Source organism: Psammomys obesus, unplaced genomic scaffold, assembly GCF_907164565.1.
Source record: "Psammomys obesus unplaced genomic scaffold, mPsaObe1.curated_primary_1811, whole genome shotgun sequence".
Taxonomy (NCBI): Eukaryota; Metazoa; Chordata; class Mammalia; order Rodentia; family Muridae; genus Psammomys; species Psammomys obesus.
In genome coordinates, this window is record NW_026596064.1 from 6,630,606 (window position 1) to 6,657,455 (window position 26,850).

Genomic DNA, 26,850 nt, shown 5'->3' on the forward strand with positions numbered 1-26,850 from the left:
TCTACATCACTTTTGAAATTTTTTCTATTTCCGTTGACATTACTGGGATTTTGATATATATTGAATTGACCGTATAAATGGTTTTTAGTGAAAAAGGCATGACATTGATTCTTTGAATAAATGAACAAGGGAGATATTTCCATGTTATTCTGTCTTCCTGGATTTCTTTTTTAGACAGAATCTCCCAATGTAGCTCTGGCTGGTCTGGAATTTTCTGTGTAGACTGGGCTGGCCTCAAATTCCCAGATCTTCCTCTGTCTACTTTTTGAGTACCTGGGTTTCCTTACGATTTTAGAGTTTTTCATTATAGAGCTCTGTCTGTTACTTTTCAATTTGTATTTCTAAAGCACCATGACCAAGGCAACTTTTAAAAGAAAGTGTTTACTTGGGCTGTGGTTTCAGAGAATTAGAGTTCATGCTGTCAGAGAAAACTCAAGGCAGGAGGAGAAACTCAAGAAGCAGAGAATAAACTGAGATTGGTATGAGTCTTTTCAAACCTCAAAGCCTGCCCTCAGTGACACACCTTTCTTACAAGGTCACACTTGCTAATCTTTCCCAAATAGTTAAACCAGTGAGACCAGGTATTCAAACATATGAACCTATGGTGGGCATTCTCATTCAGACTTCAAGGTTTTTTTATATTCTTGCTCATCATTTATTTTAAAATATTGTTAGTTACACTATGATTTAAAAAAAAAACTTGCTTTCCATTTATTATGAATTAAATGCAAAGTTTTAGATATAAATTGGAATGTAAAGAAGCTTATACCAAATTTGAATTTTGTATGCATTTTATATTTGTACATATTGTATCATATACATGTTATATACATATGTATTTACATATTATGTATATATTTATATATGACTATTAGTACAAGGAATAAATAAAAGTGTTGTATGATGCTTTCACTGGTTTTTATAGTACTCTTATCACCCTAGGAATCCTTTCTGTATTCTGGGTACCTTTAGTATTGGACCATGCTGATATCTCTTATAGGGGAAAAAGTAATTATTACATCTTTCTTTTTTTCTGACTATACCAGTGATTACTTTTCATTATAAAAATAAATTGTAAACACCATTAGCAGCTTTTTTTTCCTATCATTGGAGCACTAGCAGATTTTTCCTCCTAAGTTCTGCAGTTCCATTTGCACAGTGTTGTAATTCCTTGAGGTTCATAGACCGCACAGTTTGGAGTTATACACCTCCAATACTCCTGTAAAATACACTGAAGTTCAGAGATGGACTACACAAAATGTAAATGTATAAAAGACCATTAATATTTTTGGTTTATTGAACTTATCTGTTAACAAAATATTATATTCCCATTAATTCCTTTGCTTCATTTTGTCTTCTTAATGCGGCAAGTGGATATCTTACATTGGGTTGTGGTTCGCATTATATTTCTGTTGCAAAGTACAGATCTGACTCCACAAACAAGAGACCTGGTAAGAGCTGGGAGTCTTCTCTCTATGCAGACAAGAATTGGCTTCCAGTTATGATTTCATCATGAAGACCTTTCTATTTCTGTGGTTTAATAAAGCCATGTGTTCTTTTAAAGAGAATCACTCTCTATTCCTTGAAGGATTCCATAGTACCAAGAAACCGAGAGCTGTCACCAAAAGTTAAAACACAAAATTATAAACAAATGGAGTAATAAGATTATTATGTATAGTTAGCAGAGAGAGATTATGGAAGATGACTGGAGAAAGAGGCTCCTAGAACAGTATCAAGGTCAGAACAGTATCAAGGAGTCAGTGTTCTGGGGTGTCCTGTAAAATGGCTCATCAGCCCTTTCTTTTTGCTTTTCCAGAACGCTGTGATGACTGGGGACTAGATACCATGAGACAAATCCAAGTGTTTGAAGATGAGCCAGCTCGCATCAAATGTCCTCTCTTTGAACACTTCCTGAAGTACAACTACAGCACTGCCCATTCCTCAGGCCTCACCCTGATCTGGTACTGGACCAGGCAAGACCGGGACCTGGAAGAGCCCATTAACTTCCGCCTCCCAGAGAATCGCATCAGCAAGGAGAAAGATGTGCTCTGGTTCCGGCCCACCCTCCTCAACGACACAGGCAATTACACCTGCATGTTGAGGTGGGCTGCTTCTCTGCTTCGGCTTTCTCTTGCCCTTGTAGTCCCCAGGGTACTGTTTAAATAATGACTATGTCGTGAAAACTGATCAAGGGAAGGACACTTTTAGATGGGTTAAGCCTTACCTCAGTGGCCCAGCTGACATGGGAAGAAGGTGATGTGCAGAAAGGTTTTGTCTTTGAGAATATTCTTCATGGGTGGTTCCTTTAAAGAAGTGATATATAGCAATGTCCCCTGAAGTTGAGGTTGAGTTTATTGGCTTCTTTTCATGGCCCTGTATCCTGCCTACGTATTTGCCTTGCCTGGAGGCATCATTTCCCAGGAAACTGAACAAGGAAGAGCCTATTCATATCTGTTATGCTTGGCTTTTCATTCAAGTACCTGGCAGAGATATCACATTCAGGGCATGTTTATAGAAGAAAGACTATTTGGGATGCATCAATATAGTCATCACAGTGCCTTTAAATTTTCAACCAGAATTCTGCTCAGCAGCAAGTATATACCATGCCCCTGGAAATCCAAAACTGCAACTTAAAGCAGCTAACCAAAGTTTTCCAAAACCATCTTTGTTCTTAAGACATCTATGTGCCTTTTATAGTTAGTGGCACAACAATGTCCATTTTTTTCCTACACATCAATGCAGATTTTTGCTTCAAAAATTTTTTAGAATACTTAAATCCCTCCAAAAAAAAATCACAATTGAACTTAGCTCTCACATTCCCTTTTTGCTAACAATCCACAATTTTTTCTTAAGTCATATATAGCATGTATTTTTTTTTCATTTGATACAAGTTCTTGTTTAATAGGAATATTGGTATCAGTTGGAGGCTACAAGTCTGAGATAACAGGGTGGGTTTCTTTCCCAGTGCTTGCCTTATTTATGTCCATCTTCTCACCGTCTCTTCATTTTCCAGGATCCATGTCTTATCTCCTACTTATAATGAAGTAGCAGTATTGGATGAAGGGCCACGCATAGGACCTCATTTGCCTTAATTATATCTTTATAGGCCCTAATTCCAAGTATAATCCAGTCCTCCTGAGGTTGAGCTAAAAACTCAACATTTAAATTAACAGTGGCTATCAACACAGTTCATTCTCTAATAATTAGTGAGCCTGTTTTCTTTCTCTCTCATGGATGTTAACTCTTCTTTGGCAGAGAGTTAAGACAAAGTTTTGATAGTCATATGCAATTTTATTACGTGGAAATGTTCTCCGTTCCATTATAGGACAGTCTGGAATCATTGGGTCTTTGAAGAATCCCGTAGCCTGTGAAGCCTCCTTTGAGGTCATCCGATAATAATTTTATTGGAATAAACTCTAGACTCACACATGGGCTTTCAGTGAGCATGAAATGCTCATGTTCTTACTCTCTGTGTCCAAAAAATGCTGTAAGTGGCGGCATCAAACAGACTGTATTGGTGAGAGACAGAAGAACAATACCTCTGCTACTGCTTAGCTGGTGAACTAAGGCAGGCTGTGTACAAAGCTGGAGCTTTAGCATCCATACCTATACTATGGAAGAGCAGGATACATGTTCTTCAAGCTCCTTTTTATCTTTAACAATTGTTAATCCCTTAACATTCTCCGGGTGAGCATCAGCAAATCCCTGGGAAGGGTGTATTACCTGTTTCTATTGACTTTGCCCAGAACCTAGTGCTGCTGATGTCTCTGCTGTGCATGCAGTCATGCAGAACCTATAGTACTCTTCCATTATCTGCATTCTCAGCTCTGACTAGAGTGGCCCCTTAAGCCCTGCTTACAGCATTCAACAGCCTTCCTAGCCCGGAGTCCCAAAGGATTCCACATTCTTCCATAGAACAGCACGATCAGGCCTGTCACTCTTTCCTGCTAACCTCTGTCCTATTGCTGCGGTAAGACAAATAGAAAAGGCAACTTATAAACAAAAGCATTTAATTTGGGGCTTGTGGTTACCGAGGATCCATGACCATCAAGGTAGAGAGCATGACAGCAGCCATGGGGGTATAAGGAAGATAACCACTAGATTGAGAAAGCTACCTGAGAAGGGCATGGGTTTTTGAAGCCTCAGAGTTCACCCCCAGTGGTACACCTCCTCCAACAAGGTCACCCCTTTTAGTCCTACCTACATGGTTCTACCACCTGGAGCCAGGTATTTAATGGTTTCAGGGGGCATTCTCATTCAAACTACTAGACAAGTTTGGGTATGTCTAAGGCTCTGGAGTCAGACCATTTTCCTATATTTTTTTGCTCATACTCTCGTATTCAAAGGGCAATGTTCCATCTTACCAAGATTATTGACAATGGCTATAATATACTCATATAGTATATTGAATTATTGCATATTTAATGAAGGCATGTCCAAGGTGCTCACTGTATAGGAGACCCAGTGTAGGAGTGCAGGATAAGGTGTGGTAGAGAAGAGCTTGACAGAGATGTGGTTCAGTCTAGACAAATCCTAGTGCACACTTTTCTACCAACTGTAAGATGTTTCTGTGCCTGTTTTTGCCTTTCACATTTGCCTGTAGATACACTCAACAATTTTGAAAACTATATCATAGCTTTCTTTGTGACCTGTTTTGCTTGCTTTCTAATTAATTTCCATGTTTTCCTGTCAGAGATAACACTGGATGGACATACTGGGTTATGTACTGGCTCTATTTTCCCTTTCTAAAATTCTGATCGTGTAAAACCACCACCACAACAATAACAAAAATTTCAAAACTTACAGGTCAGAAGCTAACATCCTAGAAACTTTTTACTTTCAAAAGTTGGTTGCACCCTTAAACATGCCATCCTTACTTTTGCCTTAGTAAAAATACTACTGCTGAGAATGTTCTAATTGAACACTTTAAATGCACATTTAAGGTCATGTGTAGAATATAAATATTTCAGTACATTAAGAGAAGATATTTCTGTTTGCTTTTTAGTGTGCAGATCTAATTGGTATAAAAAATATCTCAGTAAGTTACTTAATATTCAAATGGATTCACATGTATAAAGAAGTCTCTGCTATATTAAATCAAAATGCAGATGCGCCTCCCTGCTCACTGTGTGCTTATATTTCCAGGAACACAACATACTGCAGCAAAGTTGCTTTTCCCCTGGAAGTTGTTCAGAAGGACAGCTGCTTCAATTCTCCCATGAGGCTCCCCGTGCATAGACTGTACATCGAACATGGCATTCATAAGATCCAGTGTCCAAACGTAGATGGATACTTTCCCTCCAGTGTCAAACCAACCGTCACTTGGTATAAGGTAAGAAAACGAGAACAAATTATTTTTTTTTAAAGAGAAATGAATAAATATCTATTAGTTAAATGGTAACATGGATACTTTTCTCCTTGGACCTTTTGATTTCTTCATTATTATCTTTGTACAAATGTTTGCCACTTCCTTGCTTTGTTCTGTTTTAAGAAGAGGTGTGTGGGTTGCTTTGCCTCAGCCTGCTGTTTCTCAAGTCCCAGAACTCACTACCTAATTTCTGTCAACTCCCAATGGACACATTTTGAGAAATGCTTCCCACTTCCACTGGCGGCTTTGGGAAGTCAGGAGGTGCTGACTCATGTGCAGCATGAATCTCAGCCCCTTGATGAGTCAGGACTGTAATTTCTCCTTTCTGTGTACTTTGTTGATTGCCCTCGTTGGTGGGCAACATCCATCTGTGGTCTCTCCACCACATCGGAGGATCTCGAAAGTGTTTTGTTAAAAATGTGAATGCCGGAAGGTGTTACATGTGACAGCACAGACTGAATCTCATGAAGTCTCCGTGAAGGACAGGTGGAAAACTCAAGCACACTTCATGTCAGACTCCATATGAGGGGTCCAAGCATTAAGCATCAGTTACCACCAGCATCACAAAATGATACACAATAGAAGTATTTCTTCCTATGTGAGAGCAATGCTATCTCTAGTTTTGCAAAGGGGTTAAACCTTCGGCAAGTAGCAGCTGTCTACAAGAGATCCAGAGAGCATAGGAAGGCCCGGAACCACATCATGAGTGTGACGTCAGCAAAATGAAAACCATATGAGTAGTCTTCATGTGCAAGCTTCTCCTGTTATATACAAGGGAGAAGTACAGATTTAAAGAAAACATGTTAGGCTGTTTAAAAGGAGAATGAATACATATATCCAAGGGTGGCCCTATGCATACATGATAAAATTATAACAGAAATTGAGACAACATTTTGGAGAGCTTATATAGTGTCTACTTGGGTGGGGAATACTGAAGGAGGTGTGATTGACAAGGGCTGTGTGGAAGGATTGCAGGGGTGATTCACAATATTATATTCCTGGCCTTACTGGTGCTTACAATGATACATACTTTGAAATGACTCAGTGGCTAATTCATATGATTGTACCAGGTTTTGCATATGTTTTGTGGTCTGCTAAAATAACTACCAAGAAAAAGGAGAAATGGACATATTGAGTGAGGGAGACAAGAAAGAAGAACAGAAGAGAGTGGATGGGACGAGTTAAGAGATTAAGACTTAAGAGATTGAGAAAAAAAATAACTTTTATATAATGGTTGTTGATGCGGACTCCTCACAGTATGTAGATGACCACAGTGATAAACATGAGTAAAGAGAAACAGCTAAGTGGGGACTTGTGTTTGAATTGCTAACATCCATATACAGTGCCATTTGTGTTTTGCACATCTGTAAACACAGGAGGACCAGCAGATACTGTATTCTCACAGGATAAACAGTCTAAGAAAAAAGTGGGCTGTGCATTCAATGCAAACCTGTTTCAACAAACAACAAGAGATTGGCACACAGGCAAGTGCACCTCCCCCCCACATGTACAAGCCTGTATATGCACACACACACACATATACACATATAAATATGCATGCATATAAACACATACACATACAAACATTTTATACACACACACACACACACAATACGAACTACCTGTTTTCAAAGAGAAGACAACTAGAACTCAACAATCCTATCTTCTATGACAAAGCTTCTACTAATGTGTGTTTCACTGTCATGTTTTTATGGTTCATTTCTCTGCCTCTGACTAATTGACTACCACCTTTGATCTTAAGAATTCTGATACCTTGGAAGCAAGATTGAGGTCTTGGCTGGGTACATTTTCCTATTGTTTGATGAGAATACTGACATTTTTGTTTTCTGCCTTCTGCAGTCATCCCCAAGCATCTAAGCATTTCCTTGTGAGTCGAACGCTGTAACTTGATTTTAGAAATGGGGTCCTCTGTAATAATAGAAATACATCTTTGAAGATGAAAAGTTACATGATTATAATCTGTTTCACTATCACCTGCAAGTTGAAGAATGTTCAACTGAAAGTAGGAGGAGGACATTAATGCCTTCCACTTTAGTAATGTCATTGCTTAGTATGCTAAGTATTCTGCTACTATATCTGGTGCCCACCAAACTCAAAAAGGTGGAAACCATCTTTAGAAAATGGAGGCTTAAAGTACAGGGTCAATCCCAAATGGGCTACTGTACTTTATTCTCCCAACACACATAGGAAGTACAATGTCCTATTTCCCTCATTTTGTAGTTCAGAACTGTGTTACTCAACATTTCTAAGGCTATGACAAAATTTCTCAACTAGGCCACGTAAAGGAGGAAGGTTTTAATTTTGGTTTATAGTTTGAGTGGTTTGAGTTCATGTTTTATCAACTTTCTTGCTCTTAAGTGTATGGCAAAGCAGGAACAACATGCTAAAAGGCAGGCTAGTGGAGAGCTGCTTACCATGCCACCCAGGTAGTAGAGCGACAGACAGAAGGGGCCAGGGACAAAAGATAGTCCTGAAATGCCAGCTCCCAGTGACCAACTTCCTTCAAGCAGAGACAGCTCCTGAGGAATTCATCAGTGGATACATGTATTGAAGAACTTGAGAGTTCTTGTGAGCTAAACCTGTTACCTGGCAACCACATTTTAACATGTCAGCTTTTATGGAACACTTTTTTTTTTTTCAATGATAAAGCTATAACAACAATCTAGGTGCAATGCTGTTGGGAAATTTACAAAGTACAACCAGGCTAGAAGCCAAGATGCAACTTCAAGAATACTATCTTTGGCATTAAATTCTGAATGTATTCAACAGTCAAGCTGCAGATGGATATGCCTGGGACTTAAGGCCAGTTCTTCGTGATTCTATAGTCTATCCTGCCTAACAGTGATGTAGAGAGAGTGATCTAGTCCCTACTTTTAGATCTCAGGGCATCATAAAGGAAAAGACAATCATTGGACATTTTTGGTTTATGAACTGGATGGTGGGACTTAGCAAACTGTAGGTATAAGCACATGGACAGGATTCTGAGGGACTGATGCTAAAGGAACAGAACACCAAGTGTTTATATTTCAGAAGTGTGGAGAAAAGGGAACAAGACTGAGCATTCCTCTCCATGTCATTTCCCACTCTGTCATCCTGTCTTCTTTATTGGAAGGCCTCCCTAATTCAAGACTTCAACAATCCTGTCATGAATTGCTCAGTAAATGTTTCTCAAATGAGGCAGATTTTGTAACTCTTCACCTGGCAAGCATACTATGCTGTTTAAGTGATTTACTGAATTCCAAATAGCTGGCTAGTCAAGAACTTCTGGAATGCAGTGTGCACGTAAGTGAGAGAGTATTGGTTTACCACATCGATACCACCAAAGCATACAGTAAATTCAGAGGTGTGATTTCCTTACTGCTGTTTTATTACCACTAGTGTTAGATTTTATTGTAGAACCATGTTTTCATGCCACCTTGCCTTGCTGTTCTTTCAAATTTTATCCTATAGAAACTTGTGGAAGGGAGGGCAATTTCCCCTCTTCCCTGAGACGGGGGGAATCATTTTGTCGGGTGTTCTGTACATTAGAGTTATGATAATGACAAAGAGCCTCCTCTGTCATATAGCAGGATGGATGTGAGTCCAGATAACAGTTTGCAGAAAGCTGAACATCTTTATGCTCACTGTGATTAACTTTGGCACAGTACCTCCACTTCAATTCTTTTAATTGAAAAAGTTTTTTTCCATGTAATATATTCCTTCCCTAAACTCCTCCAAAATTCAAGATAAAATAAATCACAACTGATAAGACACTGTTTAAATATTATTTAAGTAATATTTTAAATATTATTACCTTTTATTTCTGTTAAAATCCCCTGTGCTACTGAGTCTTTATGTCAACTTGACGTAGGCTTGAGTATTTGAGAATAGAGACCCTCCATTAAGAAAATACCCACCCAAGATTGGCCTGTAGGCAAGCCTGTATGAATTTTTCTTGATTGATGATTGATGTGGGATGGGACAACTCACTGTGAGCAGTGCCCTTGGCAGGTGGTTCTGGGCTGTATTAAAGAGCAGGCCGAACAATCCAGTAAACAGTGGTTCTCCATGGCCTCCGTTTCAGCTCCTCTCTCCACGTTCCTTCCCATTTTGAATTCCTGCCCTGACTTCATTCAGCAATGGAGTGTGACTTGAGAATTGTAAGATGAAATAAACCCTTTCCTGTCCAAGTTGTTTATGGTCATGGTGCTTTATAACAGCAATAAAAATTCTACCTAAGACATAACTGCAGGAAAGAACATTTGTAAAATCTGGCCATGCCAAACTTCTTTAGGCATGGCACATACTCACAGGAAGTTAATCCAATTCCTGTGTGATAGACTTTGTGTTACTAAAAGATTGCACTGATTAGTTTTATTGGTTCTTCATTTCTTCCTTTTCTTAATGATCTATATTGAGTGATTTCCAACCTTTGGCATGAAGTTAGCTGCTATTATTATCTCTGAGACCTGCACACTTAGAATTCTGTGCAAGGGTACATACACAGCATGTTGCATATGGTTTTCAGGCTCCTGGAGACTCAAAATTTATTGTTTAAACTGAAAACCAAATTAAATTGATATCTTTGAAACCTTGAAGCTAAATCAGGTCAAATGAATCATCCACTGTGTACCATGAGGAAACCTAATTCATAGCTCATCTTTGTCTCTTTAGTGATTGTATTGCTTTGTTCTGTGCTAAGTATGCAGTCTTTCTCTCTTTCTTCATCTTTCTCTTTCTCTTCAACGTCAATCATACAGCACAAGACTAAGCCAATCTGCATTGCACTTAAGAATTGATTGAATAATGGATTTAGACTGGGTTGTAAAACTTCATGAAAATGTATACCATCTCATTTTTTATTATTATGTGTCTAGCTCTTAACATTGCCTGGCATAACATAGAAGGGACATTGTAAATATTTATAAACATTGAAAGACTGAATTCTCTTTATTGGAAATGACTGGCTTATAAAACTTTTTATAGAATTCAACAAAATACAGTGTACTTCATGCCGACATTTTCATAGATTCATGGTTCCATAGGTATCCCTAACGCTTCAGACATTGCAGTTTAAACTCTATATTTTCATTCCCATTTTCCCCTGTGATGCCTATCCCAGTGAAATAGTAGTCCACATGCTTATTACCACAAATAAACTATGAGCCCCCAACACTGTGTCATGTATCTGTGCTGCTTTCATACATATTTTTGGCCATGTAACATGAATATATTGAAGTCAATATGCCAAATATTGGCCCAATTGCTGGCCCTGTAGACTCTGTACTCATTCACCCTTCACTGGCCTAACAGAGTTAACTACACAGGAAAAAAAAAAGGAACACAGTAGGAAAACTGACATTCTGATAAAGCAATGTAAACAGTAAAAAGCAGGAAAAAAAATACTGCAAGAATTCAATTGTGTTCTTTGCTTTCCCTGGGCCCGGAGAGTTCTGTAGGTGTCTTTATTTAACTTCATTTGCTGCTGATGTTTTCCATATTATTTTAAGGATTAAAAATTAACCTGTAAGCTCCTGTAAGCCTGTAAGCCCCACTTGCCCAAGAACCAGGCAATTTTGGGAACTGAAGTTCTTGGAAAATAACAAAGTCTTGTGAGAAAGTATAATGGCTTATGAGTTTTTGTCCTTAAAAGCCCCTGCAAAGTGACTCAGGGCCATCTGTTGGGAAATTCCAGGGAGTGGTCCTGACCAAAGCCCATCTCTTGGCCAGTACTTAATATTTAATAAAGTTTGCTTCAAATTTGACCCAAAATGGTTGTAATAGGTTTTTTTTCTCCAGCAAATTAGAATTAACAATAAAACACAAACCTTCCCTCTTGTGTAAGACTTCTTTTTTCCTAAAGGCTCACTATTTTATCCTCATTATATGCTTCTTGGTTCCAGTATGCTTCCTTCCTTTGCATTTATAACAATTTTCCACTAGGCTTAATACTTATGGAAAAGAAAACATACCCAAACATGTCTTTTCCAGTCTTATCTCCACACAGTTCCTGCTGTATGATAGACTCCTCTAATGAAAGCCACCCCTTACTTCATTGTGACATCATCCACCATGCAGCCTTCACATCCTCGGATAAGTATTTCCTCTCCAGGATCCCAAAGCCATTTCATGCACTGTTCCTTGCAACGTGTTGTGGTTGGTTTCCATAGCAACCGTTATGCGGTTGACAGTTCTTCTTCATGCAGAATGAGGAACTGATGGACCAGTTAGAAGGGCTGTTCGCCGGTCACACAAGTGTTTGCTCCACTGATGAAGTTCACTTAGCACTAACTAGCTTCTTATTTTTGAAAACCCGTTTTCTCTTCTTTGACGACCAAAATCTTTGTTCATGTCAGTTTTCTTTTGCATTCCAAACAAGTGACTCTGAAGCCGTTATGAAGATTATTTCAGGAATAGTTTATTTTCTATGAAAAAAAAATCTGTCTTTGGGACACCTATTGAAGAATGTAGAGTTGGAGTGATTTGTATAAAAAAAAAGATCTAACTTGATACTACGGGCTAAAATTAATGTGCATTTGTAATACAGCAGCGTGCTAACATACCACACTGCACATGTTTAGAACGTAAAACAGGTCTTTCCTTTCCATTCGTAAAATGCTATGGGCCTAAGAACACTGAGGCAGATTCCATTATAGTCTCCAAGATGCTTTGGACAAATTAAAGTAAAAAAATATCTGCTCTTTTGTGCTGAAAACTATGCTTTTCAGTTTACCTCCAACTGAAGAGACTAGGCACATCAAAATATTAGCACTGGATTTGGCTTTGAGTATGGCATAGATGCAGAGTTTGGCATATGTGCAGAGGTATGGCATAGATGCGAGGGCACAGCATAGATACAGGTTATGGCACATAATTTTTATAACCACAGCTCTTGAGCGAATTTGTCATCTTTAGTTCTGATCCTATCAAGAAACCTTAATTGTAGCATCTGAAAAAGGGTTTTAGCTCTATCCTGTGCTGTCTAGGATGTCTCTTCATCTACCTCATTTCTTTTTCCATCAGTAAAACTAGAGCACATCCGGCCTGATCTGTTTGCTTCACGGGTACTTAAGAACAGCTAAGTCAACAAACGAAGGAATGCTATCTCACTGCTGTTCAAATGAAGTGTGCCTTCCAGTCAAATAGAGTTCTAGAGACATATTCAACTCAGTCAAAACCACATCTAACATGAATTGATTATAAGGTGTCGGCCTTTATGACTTCCTTCTTTGTGGTAACCGTGTGGTGCTGATGTGACAGGTGCCCCAAAGGGCTGCTTACCCAGCAGAAGAAATTGATTGAGAAAATGCCTTACACGAACCAGTATCACTTCCTGTATTTCCTGCAACAGAGTCTTACAAAATATGTTTCTTAGGGTAAATGTCATCTTTCAAAATACGCCTGCCAGGAATTGAAGTAAACAACAAGAACAACAGCAACAACAACAAAAAACCTTAGGCATCCAGGACTTTAATTTTAAATATGTGACATACAAGATATTGAAAATACAAGTCAGCAATAAATGCCCAGAAACTTAAAGACCTCAAGTCCTTAAAAGTAATGAAACATTTTTGTCACTCACAAATTATTAATTTTTAAAAGCAAAACCAAACAAATTTGAAAAGCAAATATTAAAAGTTGATTTTTTTCACGTATGATTATTGACTCTTTGCTAAAATAAAATCATATAGCAGAGACTAAGGTATAAACAGGACTATGGTTATTATTTTGGTTGAGACAGTCCAGTTTTATATTTTAAACATCGGCTGAATTATATGGAAATATGAGTTAGAAGCAGAAATAACTTCTTGAGTCTTTGTAAGGCTCACACATTTTGTGGAGACAGATTAAAAGTGGCTTGTACTAAATCCTTTTTTGAGAAAAGTGCAATGAAGTAAGAGAAGAACAAAAAAGTGTCATTTGAAAATGACTAATGGAGAAATTCATTAGAATGGCCAAGAATGGCAAAATTTGATGTCAAAACTGGATCCAGGTATAACAGAGTGGCCAGAGTCCTAAATTAACAGAATTCAATGAGGAGCTGCAGAAAACACCACATGGTGGTTTCCTAAAGCAGGGCTTTCAGTTGTTCATATTTTTAAATTATTTTTATTAATTACAGCTCACTCACTTTGAATGCCCCTGTATCTCCCTCCCACCTCTCCTCCCAGTCCCACCCTCCCTCTTTTCCACCTGTGTCCCTCTCCCAGTCCACTGAAAAGGGAGGTCCTCCCCCCCTTCCCTCTGGAAAGATGGCTCTGTCATGAAAGGCTAGGCTCATAACTATAAATATAAGAGTTCATATTTTCTTAGTCCTGGCTGCAAAACATTAATCTTGTTTTATTATCAAGAAGGGATTCCAAGCATTTGAAAACTGTACCTGAGACAGGAAGCTTGATTTTAATTTTGATTTTGAATTAGAATTTTAGTTTCTCTTACTTACACACAAAGTTGTCCAGATACTCAACTATCTGTAGCATAGATAGTGTAGTATAGATTCTTGGATGTTCTGTGCAAAATGAGATGTTAAAAACAAAACCTCTTTTTACGTTTGTTACGTGTGTACGTGCGTACATAAACAGTGAACCACTTTTCCTCCCTAGGGTTGCACTGAAGTAGTGGATTTTCATAACGTGTTACCGGAAGGCATGAACTTGAGCTTTTTCATCCCATTGGTTTCAAATAATGGGAATTACACGTGTGTTGTCACGTATCCTGACAACGGACGCCTCTTTCACCTGACCCGGACTGTGAGTGTAAAGGTGGTAGGTAAGCATGGCTTGTTGTTCACACAGGGGCACTGATTCTGTTTGGGTTCTTGATAGTTTATTATGCGTACTTATGAATGTTCCAAACACAGAATGTATTCATGGCACTGTCCCTAGAGCCTGTAAGCAGGTCCATGTATGCAGTAAGCACTCAGTCGCTGTTGGTTGACTTCCTGCGTATGTGAATGAACATGAACGATGATCATGCCGGGAAATGTGAACACAGCTGGGTAGATGGGAGGCCACATTCTACCAGTGCCATCTGCTAGTCATATGACTTTGATGAAGGCCTCAGTCTTAGCTGCATAGCAAGACAGAGGGAGAAAGAGAGAGGATGGTGGGCTGTGTTTAACAGGTTTGGGTATACTTGGGTGGATTAGAATATATTTCTCCATACCCCATCTTTTACTAGATGGGAACACCACGTAGAGGAGCTGCAAGATCCAAGAGAGCCCTTTCTCTCCTTTTCTGAGGAGAAGGGGAAGAGTGGTGGATAGGGACAGGTGAGATGAGATGTAGAACTGGGAGAAGAGGAGGGAAGGGGTGTTGCCATCAGGATGTTAATAAATGATTTAATCAATAGAAATAATTAATTAATTTAAAAATGAGTTTGTGGAAGGATTGTAAATCACAAACACTGCCTGAGGTATTTTCTTTAGTGACTGCCATCAGATTCTATATAAATTATTACCAAAAACAAAAGGAAAAAGAAAAATTATAAGCTTTTAACACAACACAAACAAAATCTAAACCAACCAATTCTGTAATCATATTTCTTTGCTTACTATTTGGAATGATGCTGTGTTGTGAACTAATTCACAAGAAAAAGAAGACAAACAAATGAGGAAGCTGAGTGTGTTTTAGAAATTATATAAGATTATATTAACATCGGAATTTGTATATAATTTATTTGCATATACATATACTTTATTTGTATTTGCAAAGGTAAGAACATGTGTTCTTGGTCATCGACTTATAGAAATAAAAATTGACAGGTACAGGGTGATGATGTCAGTTTTAACCAACTTTCACATGGTACAAGTTCTCTTTTTAAAGCTTTAACATATTATGTATTTATTAAACTTCACTAAAGGATGCTTTAGTATATCTTATTTAATTCATTTCTAACAATGAGGTGAATTTTATTTACCATATTTAGATTTTATAGAAAAATTAGTTTTAAAAATGAAATATACTCATGTACATATGATTAATATATGGAGAACACTGAGTGAGATCCTGGTCAGTCTTTACATCCACACCCCTAAATACTATACTGGGTCCAGAGATATGGCTCAGTGGTTAAGATCACTGTCTTCTCTTCTAGAGAACCCAAGCGAGCTGACACTGTTTTATGACCTTCACGCATGTGATGCACAAGCATTCAAGCAGGCAAAACATTCATATCCATAAAATAAAAATAAACAAAAAATTAAGAAAACACTACACTGCCAAGTTCTTTCAAGGTTACTTTAATGTACACGTATAGACCATGAAGACATCAGCATTTCGATGCATGGACATTTGGCTAGTAACCCAAGATCAATTAGTCAGACATATGTAGAGGTGTGAAATTTTTCCACATAGCGAAACATTCACTTAATATTATCCAGGTCCCATACTAGACATTCTGAACATTTGGGGAAGAGATAATTAGATGATAAGCACAAATAATAAGCATGGTTTACAAATTGAAAACAGGTACTTCCATGTGTCAAATACTTGTGGTAAAAGTAGCTTGGAAATTAAAAGAGGAATAATAATAAAAAAAAAGAATAAGAGATGAAAGGATTTATTTCCAATATGGCAAGAGAAGTCTTAAGTCACACGAACACCGGAAATCAACAGCACTGATAAAACAATCTACCCACCTGAAAAAATACAAGAGATTCAATAAGTATATATATATATATATATATATATATATATATATATATATATATATTTGCAAAGAAAAACTGTTTTCCTGCACTCACAACACTTCTGTCATGAAATGTAAGATTTTTCCACACCAGTAGTTTTTCAGTTCTTTGAGAAACCATCTGTTTCGTATAGCTTAATTCATTTTGATGCTGACTACCTGAAGTTAGCACAGACCCCACAGATTGACAACTCTATCTTTAGGGAGTCTAAGGGACTTGCATGTTCTTTGCTCAGGACCTGGGGACTAACAGTAAGTAACAGGGCACTAAGATGAAAGATGCTTATGCCACCCACAGCACTCAGGAAATTAAAGGGCTCTCATGAGTTCTGTGTTAGGAATAAGTAATAGTGATGAATATTTCCCATGACATCACATTTTGTTTATTTTCAATGAGTGAAGTCCAGGAATTGAGTATATATTAGACTGTGGGCCTTCTCAAGAATTGACAAACCATGCCAGGAAGTTGAACAAGTTTGCCGCAGAGTTTTGCATAAGCCTAAATGGTTTAACATCCCCCCTTTTGCATTCTTATCATAGGCTCGCCAAAAGATGCATTACCGCCCCGGATCTATTCTCCAAACGACCATGTTGTGTATGAGAAAGAACCAGGTAATTATAGGTTCTGAGTTCTGGTTACAGTCTCTTAATTACAAGAAGTAAAACGTAGGTTAGTGTAAGATAGTAAAGTTTGATTGTAAGGAAATGCACAGATTTAAAGTGAAATATGATTAAAAGCCACAGCATTTGAGAATTGGCTACTCCATCATTCTCAAGGCAGCTTGGGAATTCTAACTTCTTTCTTAGTGTCAGGGCCTTTATTCTCTATTCTTTGTCTTCCTCTGTGATTATTGTTTGACTTTACTCAGGGATTTGGTTTGCCTGGGCTGTAATAATAGCACAAGACAGCTTCTAAGCATTGCTTCCTCTTCGGAGCATAAAAGAGTCAGTACTGAGAGTATCATGGGAAAAAACAGATCCATGAATGCTGTATTCAGAACTCTGTCAAATAGTTGTCATGCCTCCCTGGGTTTTCTATAAGTTTTCTTAACTTTTTATTCTAGGAAGAAATCATTCATAAGTTATCAAATAAGAGATATCTTTTGTTCTTTTGACTGAAAGCCTCCTACACTAGAGTAGGACATCATAGAAAATTCTAATGCTTTTATATCATTTTCTATACAGTAAAACCTTTCGAGACTTAGTGAGAAATACGGAACAGTTGTTTGTGTGGACTGAAGGTTATAGAGCCAGAGATTGTGTGAGTGGATTACCAAAATGGAAATGTTCTCTTGAGTTTTCCAATATGATTTGTCTTGTAAAGAGTACAGGAGATGTTAAGAGGCTTGGCTAACCTCAGATGGACTGCTTTTCCTGGAGTTAATATGGGCTTTGTGTAGTAATTTGAACATTCTTGCCATTGCCGAGGTAAAGATCTGTCAGCCACACAAGTATGTTTCATCTTTTTGTCATTGCCACACATCAAAAGCATTCCTGAGCTCTTGTTGAGTTTATCTTCTTCGGTGAAACAATGATTTCAAAGTCTGTAGTAGGGAGAAGTTAGAGAAGGCATGCATCGAAATGGAAGATCTAGTGTAATGTCAAATCCAAGATAATTAGAAGTGTCTTCAGAGTCCAGGCAATAGTGAACCAAGAATACAAGCATAGAGCAGAATTATTCTCAGCAGGCTGGTGTGACATTTCCACCCAGGTCAAATCATTACTTAGTTCTTACTAACAACTTGACCTACAAATACTTTTTGATGTGTAGAAAATTTAGCTTTTGCCTCTGTAGAACATTAATTTTTAAGAAGACTTCATGCTGTTTGATTAAGAATAAATACCTACTGTAAGGAAAACTTGCTTGGGAAGGAGGGAGGCGGCAACACAGAAGGAGAGGGAAGGTGAAGGAATACATAACATTAAGGATGTTTTAAAGGGTGTAGAGAATTATGCTATTTTATGTTTACTTAGAATTACAATATATACCCACATATGTATTCATACATTATATATATATATACATACATATATATGTATATATATAATGTATGTATATATATACATATATATATATACATAATATATATATATAATATATATAATATATATATATATATATATATATATAATTATAGTTACACCAATTGGATAAAAATTCTCTTCCCCCAAAAACATAGTCTATTTAACAAACACTCCAGTGTCAGGCATGAGATATCTCCTTTCAAGTGTTGGGCCAGAGAGTCTAGAAAACTCCCCAACAATATAGGCTATTGCCGATGTCCTTGATAGCCTCTCAAAGACCCTGTCACGGATAATACAGCACAGTTTAAGCTCAGAACTTGGAGGAAGCAGTCCGAATCTAACCTAGAAGTTTCTTTTCTGAAACCTAGCTCTCACAGTATGGGAATGAGATATGCAAGCTCCCAAAGGAGAATGCAGCCAATAGTTCCACCAATCTGTAAAGCCTACCAACCAAAAAAGCCAGAACAGCAAATCTTCCAAAAGGTACAATAATGGCAGTTATATTCCAGGGCTCAACCAGCAGCCATCATATTATAGTTAAAGTCTGCTCAATAAGTAGGAAATCATGCCTGACTCTGTAAACCTAGCCAGCTGGTGAGGCCACCAAATCTGCGCTGTGCCTAAATCTGTATAATTTCTATCTTCTGTCTAAATACTCACAGGTAGGTATAGCTGTCACCTATCATCAGAGAAGCTTCTTTTTGCAGCAGCCAAAGACATACTGATCAAAATGGAGAGAACAATTGATGATGCGGTGCCTCTCCCCAGCTGATACTTCTAGAACACAGTCCCTTCACCTGAAGCTCAAGGAACACATACACATATAATTGTGTGTCTAATTTTAAGCAACTGTTTTGTAGACTCTTCTATATTCCTGGCTCTTACATCTTTTCTGTTTTACCTTCATCAACATTTCCTGAGCTTTGGAAAAGGTGATACAGATTCCCCATTTAGGGCTAGGCACTCAACAGTCACTTTATTTATTTCAGGGCTTTATCCATACCCATGTTTCAGTAAACAACACCCAACACCCATGCTCATGAAAACAGTCATGAGTAAATTCAGGGGTTCATGAAAAAGACTTCAAAGTAGGAAGAAGCTTGTTTGGAAAAAGGTGTTCAGCAGAGTAGAGGAGCAATGGTCCTGGCAGGGCTTAATTACACGAATCTACGAGATTTTGAAAGAATAAAAAAGGATAAAGGCAAACATTAACAAGTGTAAGTATTTAGCTCTACCAACTTCAGAGCAATTATATTGGTCACGACATGATCATGATCGTTAGCACTGTTATCCCTGTTTGTGATCCTTCCTAAATTGACAAACCATCTCAGCCACATAGCTTAGGACTGCTGTTGTAAACTAAGTTTCCGATGGTTTGGAGATGAGGAATCCCTAGTCATTTTTTTTTTGTGGTCACTGTTGTTGTTTGAAGGAGATTTACCTCCCCCTTCCCCACCCCATGGCTCATATATTTGGATAATTAGTGCCAAGTTTGTGGAACTGTTTGAGAAACGTTTTGGGCTATTGCTGAGAACGGGTTTTGAGGTTTCAAAAATCTCGTGCTGTTCCTAGTGATCTCTCTCGGCCTCATGTATTTTTCCATGAGAAGTGATCTCTCAGCTACTGCTCCAGCACCATGTCTGCTGGCCCACTGCCATGGCCCCTGTTATGATTGTCATAGACTCTATCCCTCTGGAATCATGAACCCCAAATTAAATGCTCTCTTTTATAACTTGCCTTGGTCATGATGTTTTATCACAACTAAAAAGAACCTAAGACAGTCATTGCCCTGAGGGACAATTATGGATCATTTCAGGAATTCTGAGAATCGCGATTCTCATCTTCATAATAAATAACAAAGTCATGTTTAATAAATAAAAAGGGCAGGGGAAGGTTGTGGCCTAAAAAGGATGTAGTCAGCGTCCTTCTGGCATTTTAGAGCTTATTTATCTAGTGCTAAAAATGGCCATTCAAGTAATTTTTTTGTATAGATACTGGAATTTTCTTCTTGGTTTTATCCTTTTGTGCATTTGATGTTGGAAAGAAATATGGCAGGTTGCCTCATAGTGGCACATATGGTCATATGAGAGATATGTATTGATGGATTAATATAGGTTAACTTCATATATTAAATTTGTTTTTTAGGAGAGGAGCTTCTCATCCCCTGTAAAGTCTATTTCAGTTTTATTATGGACTCACACAATGAGGTTTGGTGGACTATTGATGGAAAGAAGCCTGATGATGTCACTGTTGACATAACTATTAATGAAAGGTATTGTGCCTACGTGCTCTAGACTTTGTCAGTCTAAAATCTTGATAAATAACCATTCAGTGCACATGATTATTATTTTTCTGTTAGTAAAATTTAGCAGGATTTTCAAATCTTCAGTGGCTGCATCCTAAAACAGGGTTACTGAACTTGCAACCCAATTATACACACTTGCCAGATTACATGCGCCGAACTTTGGAATTCTGTGATTTTGACTCTGGGCAGCTTCAGCTCACAGGGTGTGGATCATATTGTCTTAAGCTCAGTTAACTTCAGATGTCTGTTATTCTTAATTAGAAATAGATGGCGTGTATCTCCCACATGAATCCAAAGGTGAATGAGAAGGAGAAATATTGGGGTATTTATCTCTCTCAGTCCTGAAGTATGGCTCTAGATATTTGCATCTCACGTAATTATGTGTATTTCTTCTATTGAAGTGACTACACCTTCCCTATACTCCCTTGACACTTGAGAATCACTTGTTAACTATTAACTAATTACATTTTTGTTTTTTAAAATTTACTTTTAAAAGCAAATGTAAGAAAAAAAAAAAAACCTCTCACAGAGCTAAATTTTAAAGCCTATGGGTAATAATACAAACCTCTCTTAATATAACAACTTGGGTCATTTTATTCTTAAGTAAACTTGATATTTGTAAGAGAAATGTACAGGTCTCCAAAGACTGAAGTATAAGTGAAGTATAAATTTCTAGAGAGAATCAGTTTGCTGTAGAAACTAATAAATCACAGTGCTCAGGAATGTGACAGAGTAGTTGTAAGCCCGTAAGTTTGGTCATTTTGGGCAAACAGACCTTACGCTAATTGAATTTCTACATTCAATCCTGTTTCTTTCCTAATAGTAAGTTGAAAGTTTGGACAAATTATAAATTGCCTCCTTTGAACAGCTTCTTACCCTATTTAGCTAGGTGTCATAGGACAGTGACAGCAGGCATTTAAATATTATATGATAACTAAATGAGAAAAAGTGGATGGTACAGGAGAGATTCCTAGGGGATTGTGTCAGTTCAGGTGGCATGCCGTAGATGAAACAGGGTTCAAATCAAATTTTCTAAATTAAGAAAGGAAAGGAAAACTGGTAAAAGAGACATTGTATGTAAAGACCTGGATGTTAGAGAGACAGAAAGTAAGTGAAAGGGAAAAAGAGAGAAAGAAAAAGAAAAAGCCTCCAAAATGGAATGCTTTGTATAAGAAGCTGATGAAAAGTTTGGCATGAGGCCCTGAGGGACAATTATGGATCATTTCAGGAATTCTGAGAATCGCGATTCTCATCTTCATAATAAATAACAAAGTCATGTTATTCTACCTTGCTGTGATTAAGACATGTACAGTATTCAGAAGAGCAGGAGATAAAGCTTGGAAGAAAACAACCAGGCCCTTAACTAATATTTTATGAATGACAGCCAGTCCTATCTAAAGGAAAACCTGGGTGTTGGTCAGCGAAGGAAGAGATATATTTAGACCCCTCTGAGCAAAATAGTTCAAAGAGATTTTAAATATTGGTCTTAAACACAAAACACTTGGTCCTGGACTTGCTGGAATTTGGATATTTTATTGCACAGTTCAGTTTCATCATTCTGAGCGATTTCTTCCCTTTGTATGTTAGGATTTAACGATGCAGTTCCAATATTTCACAGAAACATTCTGCCTGTGTGTGGAAGTCAAGCTTTCAGTGCCTTTGCCTTTGCAGTACAACAGTTATCGTGGGGTTAAAATAGCTCTCCAGAGCATTCGTCAAGCACTGCTGCTGCACAGATGCTTGCTCAGTCTTCAGAGTATTCCAGTAAATTATTCATAGAATACACTCTTTTACAAAACAGCCAAGACGTGGAAAGTTTAGTGACATCGCCCAAAGAATACAGCATCACATGACAAAACATGCATCAACACCTAAATAAGTCTGATCCCAGAAGATCCTTTTCAAGGTGATACAGGCATCAGGCATCGTGCCCCCGCATCTAGATCAAAGTGACATTTAGCTCTAAAGATGTGTAGTGAGCTTTGGGGTTTGTCCAGCATTGTGATAGCAGATGAGATCCTTGTCAGCACCACATCTGCCCTCATCCAGGATTCTAGAGTTGTCTACTCCTGATTCACACAGAAGGCATAGCCCTCCTGTCTCACAGATACTTTGGTTTCCTTCTCTTTGTGTATAGTGTGAGTTATTCGACAACAGAAGATGAAACAAGGACTCAGATTCTGAGCATCAAGAAAGTCACCCCTGAGGATCTCAGGCGCAGCTATGTCTGTCATGCTCGAAATACCAAAGGGGAAGCTGAACGAGCAGCCAAGGTGAAGCAGAAAGGTAATGGATGCACCCAGCCAATGACTCTGTGAGCTCTGAAAATGACACTGTGGTGAACAGGAAACCAGGGAGAGCGCTCCAGCACCCATCACACTGGACACAAAATAATGAGTCAGTTAAAGGAGAAATCTTAAGAGAAAGCTTCCCTCTTTGCGAAGATGCTCTGTATGTTGGTTCTGAGTGTCAGCTCTTTAGTTTCTAAAAATGACTTGAGAAATCCATGAACGCAATAATGAGACACAATTTTATATCTTAGATAATCATTAAAGATGAAAATATTCAAAGCTAGCAAAGATTTGATAGAACAGCCAGCATCAAATATTGGTGGGGAAGTACAAAGATGCCTTTAGAAATAACTGAAAGCAGAGTTCGAGGGTCACAAGCTGAAAGCAGAGTTCAAGGGTCACAAGAATGATTGTGCTACATGACCTAATCCATTGGGAATTTTTCCTGAATTATGCATCCACCACTATTCTTAGAATGTAAGAGAGAGTGAAACACGCAGAGTAGCCATCCATTTGTGTACAAGTAGTTAGGGAGGGCGTGGATAATAACTCTCAGAAGAACGCAATTTCAAATTCACATTTTAAACATGGTGCATCAGTACTTAGTGTTATAATGCTATACTGATAAAATAAAACTTACTAAAATATTATTTCACTTGATGTTAAAATAATTCCTGTATTAACATCTGTGTTTTCTACAATAAATAAAAATTACAAATCCATCTTGTGTGAGCTTTTGCTCCTAAAACATATCGTCTAAATTTCTCTTTGGGTGTTTTCTTTAACACAGATCCCAAGCAATTGATCCCTTCCAGAATATTTTCCAGTGATATGGAGTAAAGTTAGCAGTGACATCACATAGCAATCATCCCCCTCTCATTTGATAGAGTTTATACCATTTATACAAAAAATTTTTACATCTGCATTAGACTTGAATTCTTTTTTTTTTTTTTTAGCTGAAAAACAAACAGAACACACTTGAATGTTTTGTTGCTGATTATAAAGAAATAAATTGCATGTGGCTCTTAAGTCTTTTTGGGGGGACTGTTGGTTCTCTCTTGGAGCTTCTGACCCCTCTAGGTCTTTCTATCTCTCCCTTCTTTCATAAGATTCCTCACATTCTGCTCAAAGTTTGGCTTTGAGTCTCAGCCTCTGCTTTGATCAGTAGAATCTTTCAGAGGCTTTCTGTAGGAGGCATAGGGGAAGAACAGGGAGGAAGGGTGAGATTTAAAGGAGATGAGGGAGGGGTCCATAACTGGGATACAAACTGAATAAATTGTAATAAATGATAATGATTTTAAAAAGTAAAAAAGAAGTCATTTTTATAATTAACATTTAAAGTTTTTTATCATTACAATTTATTCACTTTGTATTCCAGCTATAACTCCCTCCTTCATCCCCTCCCTATCCTACCTTTCCTTCCTCTTCTCCTTTCATCCCCCTCCCACTGATAGGGGAAGTCCTTTTCCCCATCCATCTGACCCTACCCTATCAGGTCTCCTCAGAACCAGCTACATTGTCTTCCTCTGTGGCCTGGTACAGCTGCACTTCCCCAGGGGAAAGTGATCCAAGAGCCAGCTACTGAGCTCAAGTCACAGACAGCCCTTGTTCCCCTCATTAGGGAATCTTCTTGGAGGCTGAGCTGCCATGGGCTACATCTGGGCAAGGGATGTTGGTTATCTCCATGTGTGGTCCTGGTTGGAGTATCAGTCTCTGCAAAGACCCCTGGTCCAGACTTTTTGGTTCTGTTGCTCCTCTTGTGGAGCTCCTGTCCCCTCAAGGTCTTTCTATCTTCCCCTTCTTTCATAAGATTCCCTGCACTCTGCCCAAAGTTTGGCTATGAGTCTCAGCATCTGCTTTGATACCCTGCTGGGTGGAGTCTTTCAGAGGCCTTCTGTGGTAGGCTCCTATCCTGTTCCCTGTTTTCTCCCACTTCAGATGTCCATCCCATTTGCTTTCTGAGGACTGAACAACTTCCCTAGGGTCCTCCCTATTTAGCTTCTTTAGGCATATAGATTTTAGTGTGTTTACCCTATATTGTATGACTACTGTCCACTTATAAGTGAGTATATACCATGTGTGTCTTTCTGCTTCTGGGATACCTCAGTAAGGTTGATCTTTTCTAGTTCCTTAAAGAATTTTCTTGGGATGCTCTTTGCTTCCACTCCTCAGAAGCCTGCTGTAGGGATGGGAACACTGTATAGCTTCATTGACCGGTCCTGTGGATGGTGCTGAATCGCTGTAATCCCACAGCGGATTATCTGTGCTGTAGCATCATGTCCCCTGATGAAATCCTCATTTCCATGCAGCCTAACTTTCTGACTTTGGAGAAGTCAGACTCTCATTTGAGTCTCGTTAGTTTTATCACTAAAATGAACAAAATAATACCAGTACCTCTAAGGTTGTTTAAAAAATCCTCTGATCAAGGATTGTTTTAAATGCATACCGCTATCAGCTGTTCAATAAATGCTAGCTCTTAGGTCTCCCAGGGGTTCATAGGCATTAAATAACAAAAATATCTGTAAGCCAATAAATATCATTATAGTCTAGGTTAGAAAATAAATCCAATTACTTGATGGTTCAGAACTCTTAGAGTCTTCAATAGTTATCATTCCAAATGAAGGTTTCCAGGGGCCTAGATTGCTGCAGGCTTAGGTTTAGCAATTGTGTTAGAACCCAGAGTTTAGGGGGCTTCCCTTCCTAAGTTTGTACTCTGCGGAGCAGTAATGGAAGATGACACAAGTTAAAAACGTATCAAAGAATAAGATCTGACCACAAATAAAATAATGTTTTATGGGGGAAACACATGCAAAGATGTTTGCCACCCGACCCGAGTAGCTGCAGTAGCACAGAAACTCTGGCTCTGAGTGTAGTGTGGACAGCAAAGGGGACAGTATGGCGGCTGTGCAGGGACGCGTAACCCGCGTGTTCAGTGAGTGCTGACACTTATATTTCACGTCTGCATTTAGCCAAAAAGATGACAGGAAGCACAAACTGGTGGTCCAGGCTTGGGAATAATTCCCTGGCATAGCTTTGATTGGTGGCACATTTTATCCACCCAGTTACAGTACTACATATGAGAGAGCTAAAGTAAACATCCTGAACATGCAGATGTTTTGTGAGCAGAGACTGGCAAAGGGCTATGGAGATGTGTGCCTTTCATCATATGAGAACTGCCGGCACCCACACTCTTATTTTCTCATCAGTGTTTGGTGTTGTCAACTGTTAATCTTTTAGCGTTGGATCTCACTGCGGTTGCTCTTTGAAACACTGGTGGTGCTGCAGGCTTTCCTGTAAGCTCACTGATCATTAATAATTCTTTATGTGAGGCAGTTCAAAGTCCTTAGTCCTTTTCAGCCGGGTCGCCTTTTTCAAATTTAATGTGATATACAGCTTACATGACACAGACACACATACATACAATGCACACAAACACATGCATACCCACACAATACAGGCACCCAATGCATATCCTGTGTTAACTAGAAATTTTTAAATATTTTTCATCAAGTTTGTGAATTTATTTATTTTTGAAAAGATTTGCTTTTACTTATCTCTATGCTTTGCCTGCATGTATATATGTATATCATATGTGTTTAGTGCTTGCAGAGGCAAAAATTAAAAAAAAGACATCAGATTCCCTGTAACTAGAGTCAAGGACAGCTGTGAACCAGCATGTAGGGTCTGGGACTGAGACTGCGTCCTCTGATGAAGCAATGGAGCTCTTAGCTCAGTGCCCCAAGGGTTGATTTTTTGATAAGTAGAATTCTTAATAATTTGAGGAAGCTCATTTTATCTGTCTCCTCTTTTATGAAGTAGTACTTTCTGAATCATGCATTTACTCTTCTTTGCTGTGTTAGGTCAAAAGATGTTATGCGTTGTTCAAAGGTTTCTCTTTTCTAGTCAGGCCTACATTCACCGCAGATTGTAGTTTTGAGGGCGGAGGCTGCAGATTGGCATTTGACGTTGCTTTTCTGTTTCTCCACAGGAAGGATTGCTCTGGCGTCGTGTTCAGTGTGTTTGACTTTTTTCTTGGATTGCCTTGAAATTTGGTCAGGAAAACCCAATTGCCTCTATGATTTTATGCATTTCTTAATTGCTTTTCATCAACTTGCCCATGTTTAGTCTAAGATCATTTTTATTAATATAGCTTTAAATTATTAAGTCAGACA

The 26,850-nt window shown here is 38.3% G+C and overlaps 1 protein-coding gene across 3 annotated transcripts in view; it reads left to right on the forward strand.

Annotated features, from left to right (window-relative positions):
* The window catches only part of Il1rap (interleukin 1 receptor accessory protein), a 130,754-nt gene that overhangs the window by 86,883 nt on the left and 17,021 nt on the right, over positions 1–26,850 (forward strand). For all 3 annotated transcript variants that reach the window (XM_055625036.1, XM_055625037.1, XM_055625038.1), the window contains exons 3-8: positions 1,817–2,102; positions 5,146–5,332; positions 13,972–14,137; positions 16,598–16,669; positions 20,228–20,354; positions 22,525–22,673. In XM_055625036.1, coding sequence (XP_055481011.1) covers positions 1,817–2,102; positions 5,146–5,332; positions 13,972–14,137; positions 16,598–16,669; positions 20,228–20,354; positions 22,525–22,673 — 987 coding nt within the window. The remainder of the gene's footprint in view (positions 1–1,816; positions 2,103–5,145; positions 5,333–13,971; positions 14,138–16,597; positions 16,670–20,227; positions 20,355–22,524; positions 22,674–26,850) is intronic.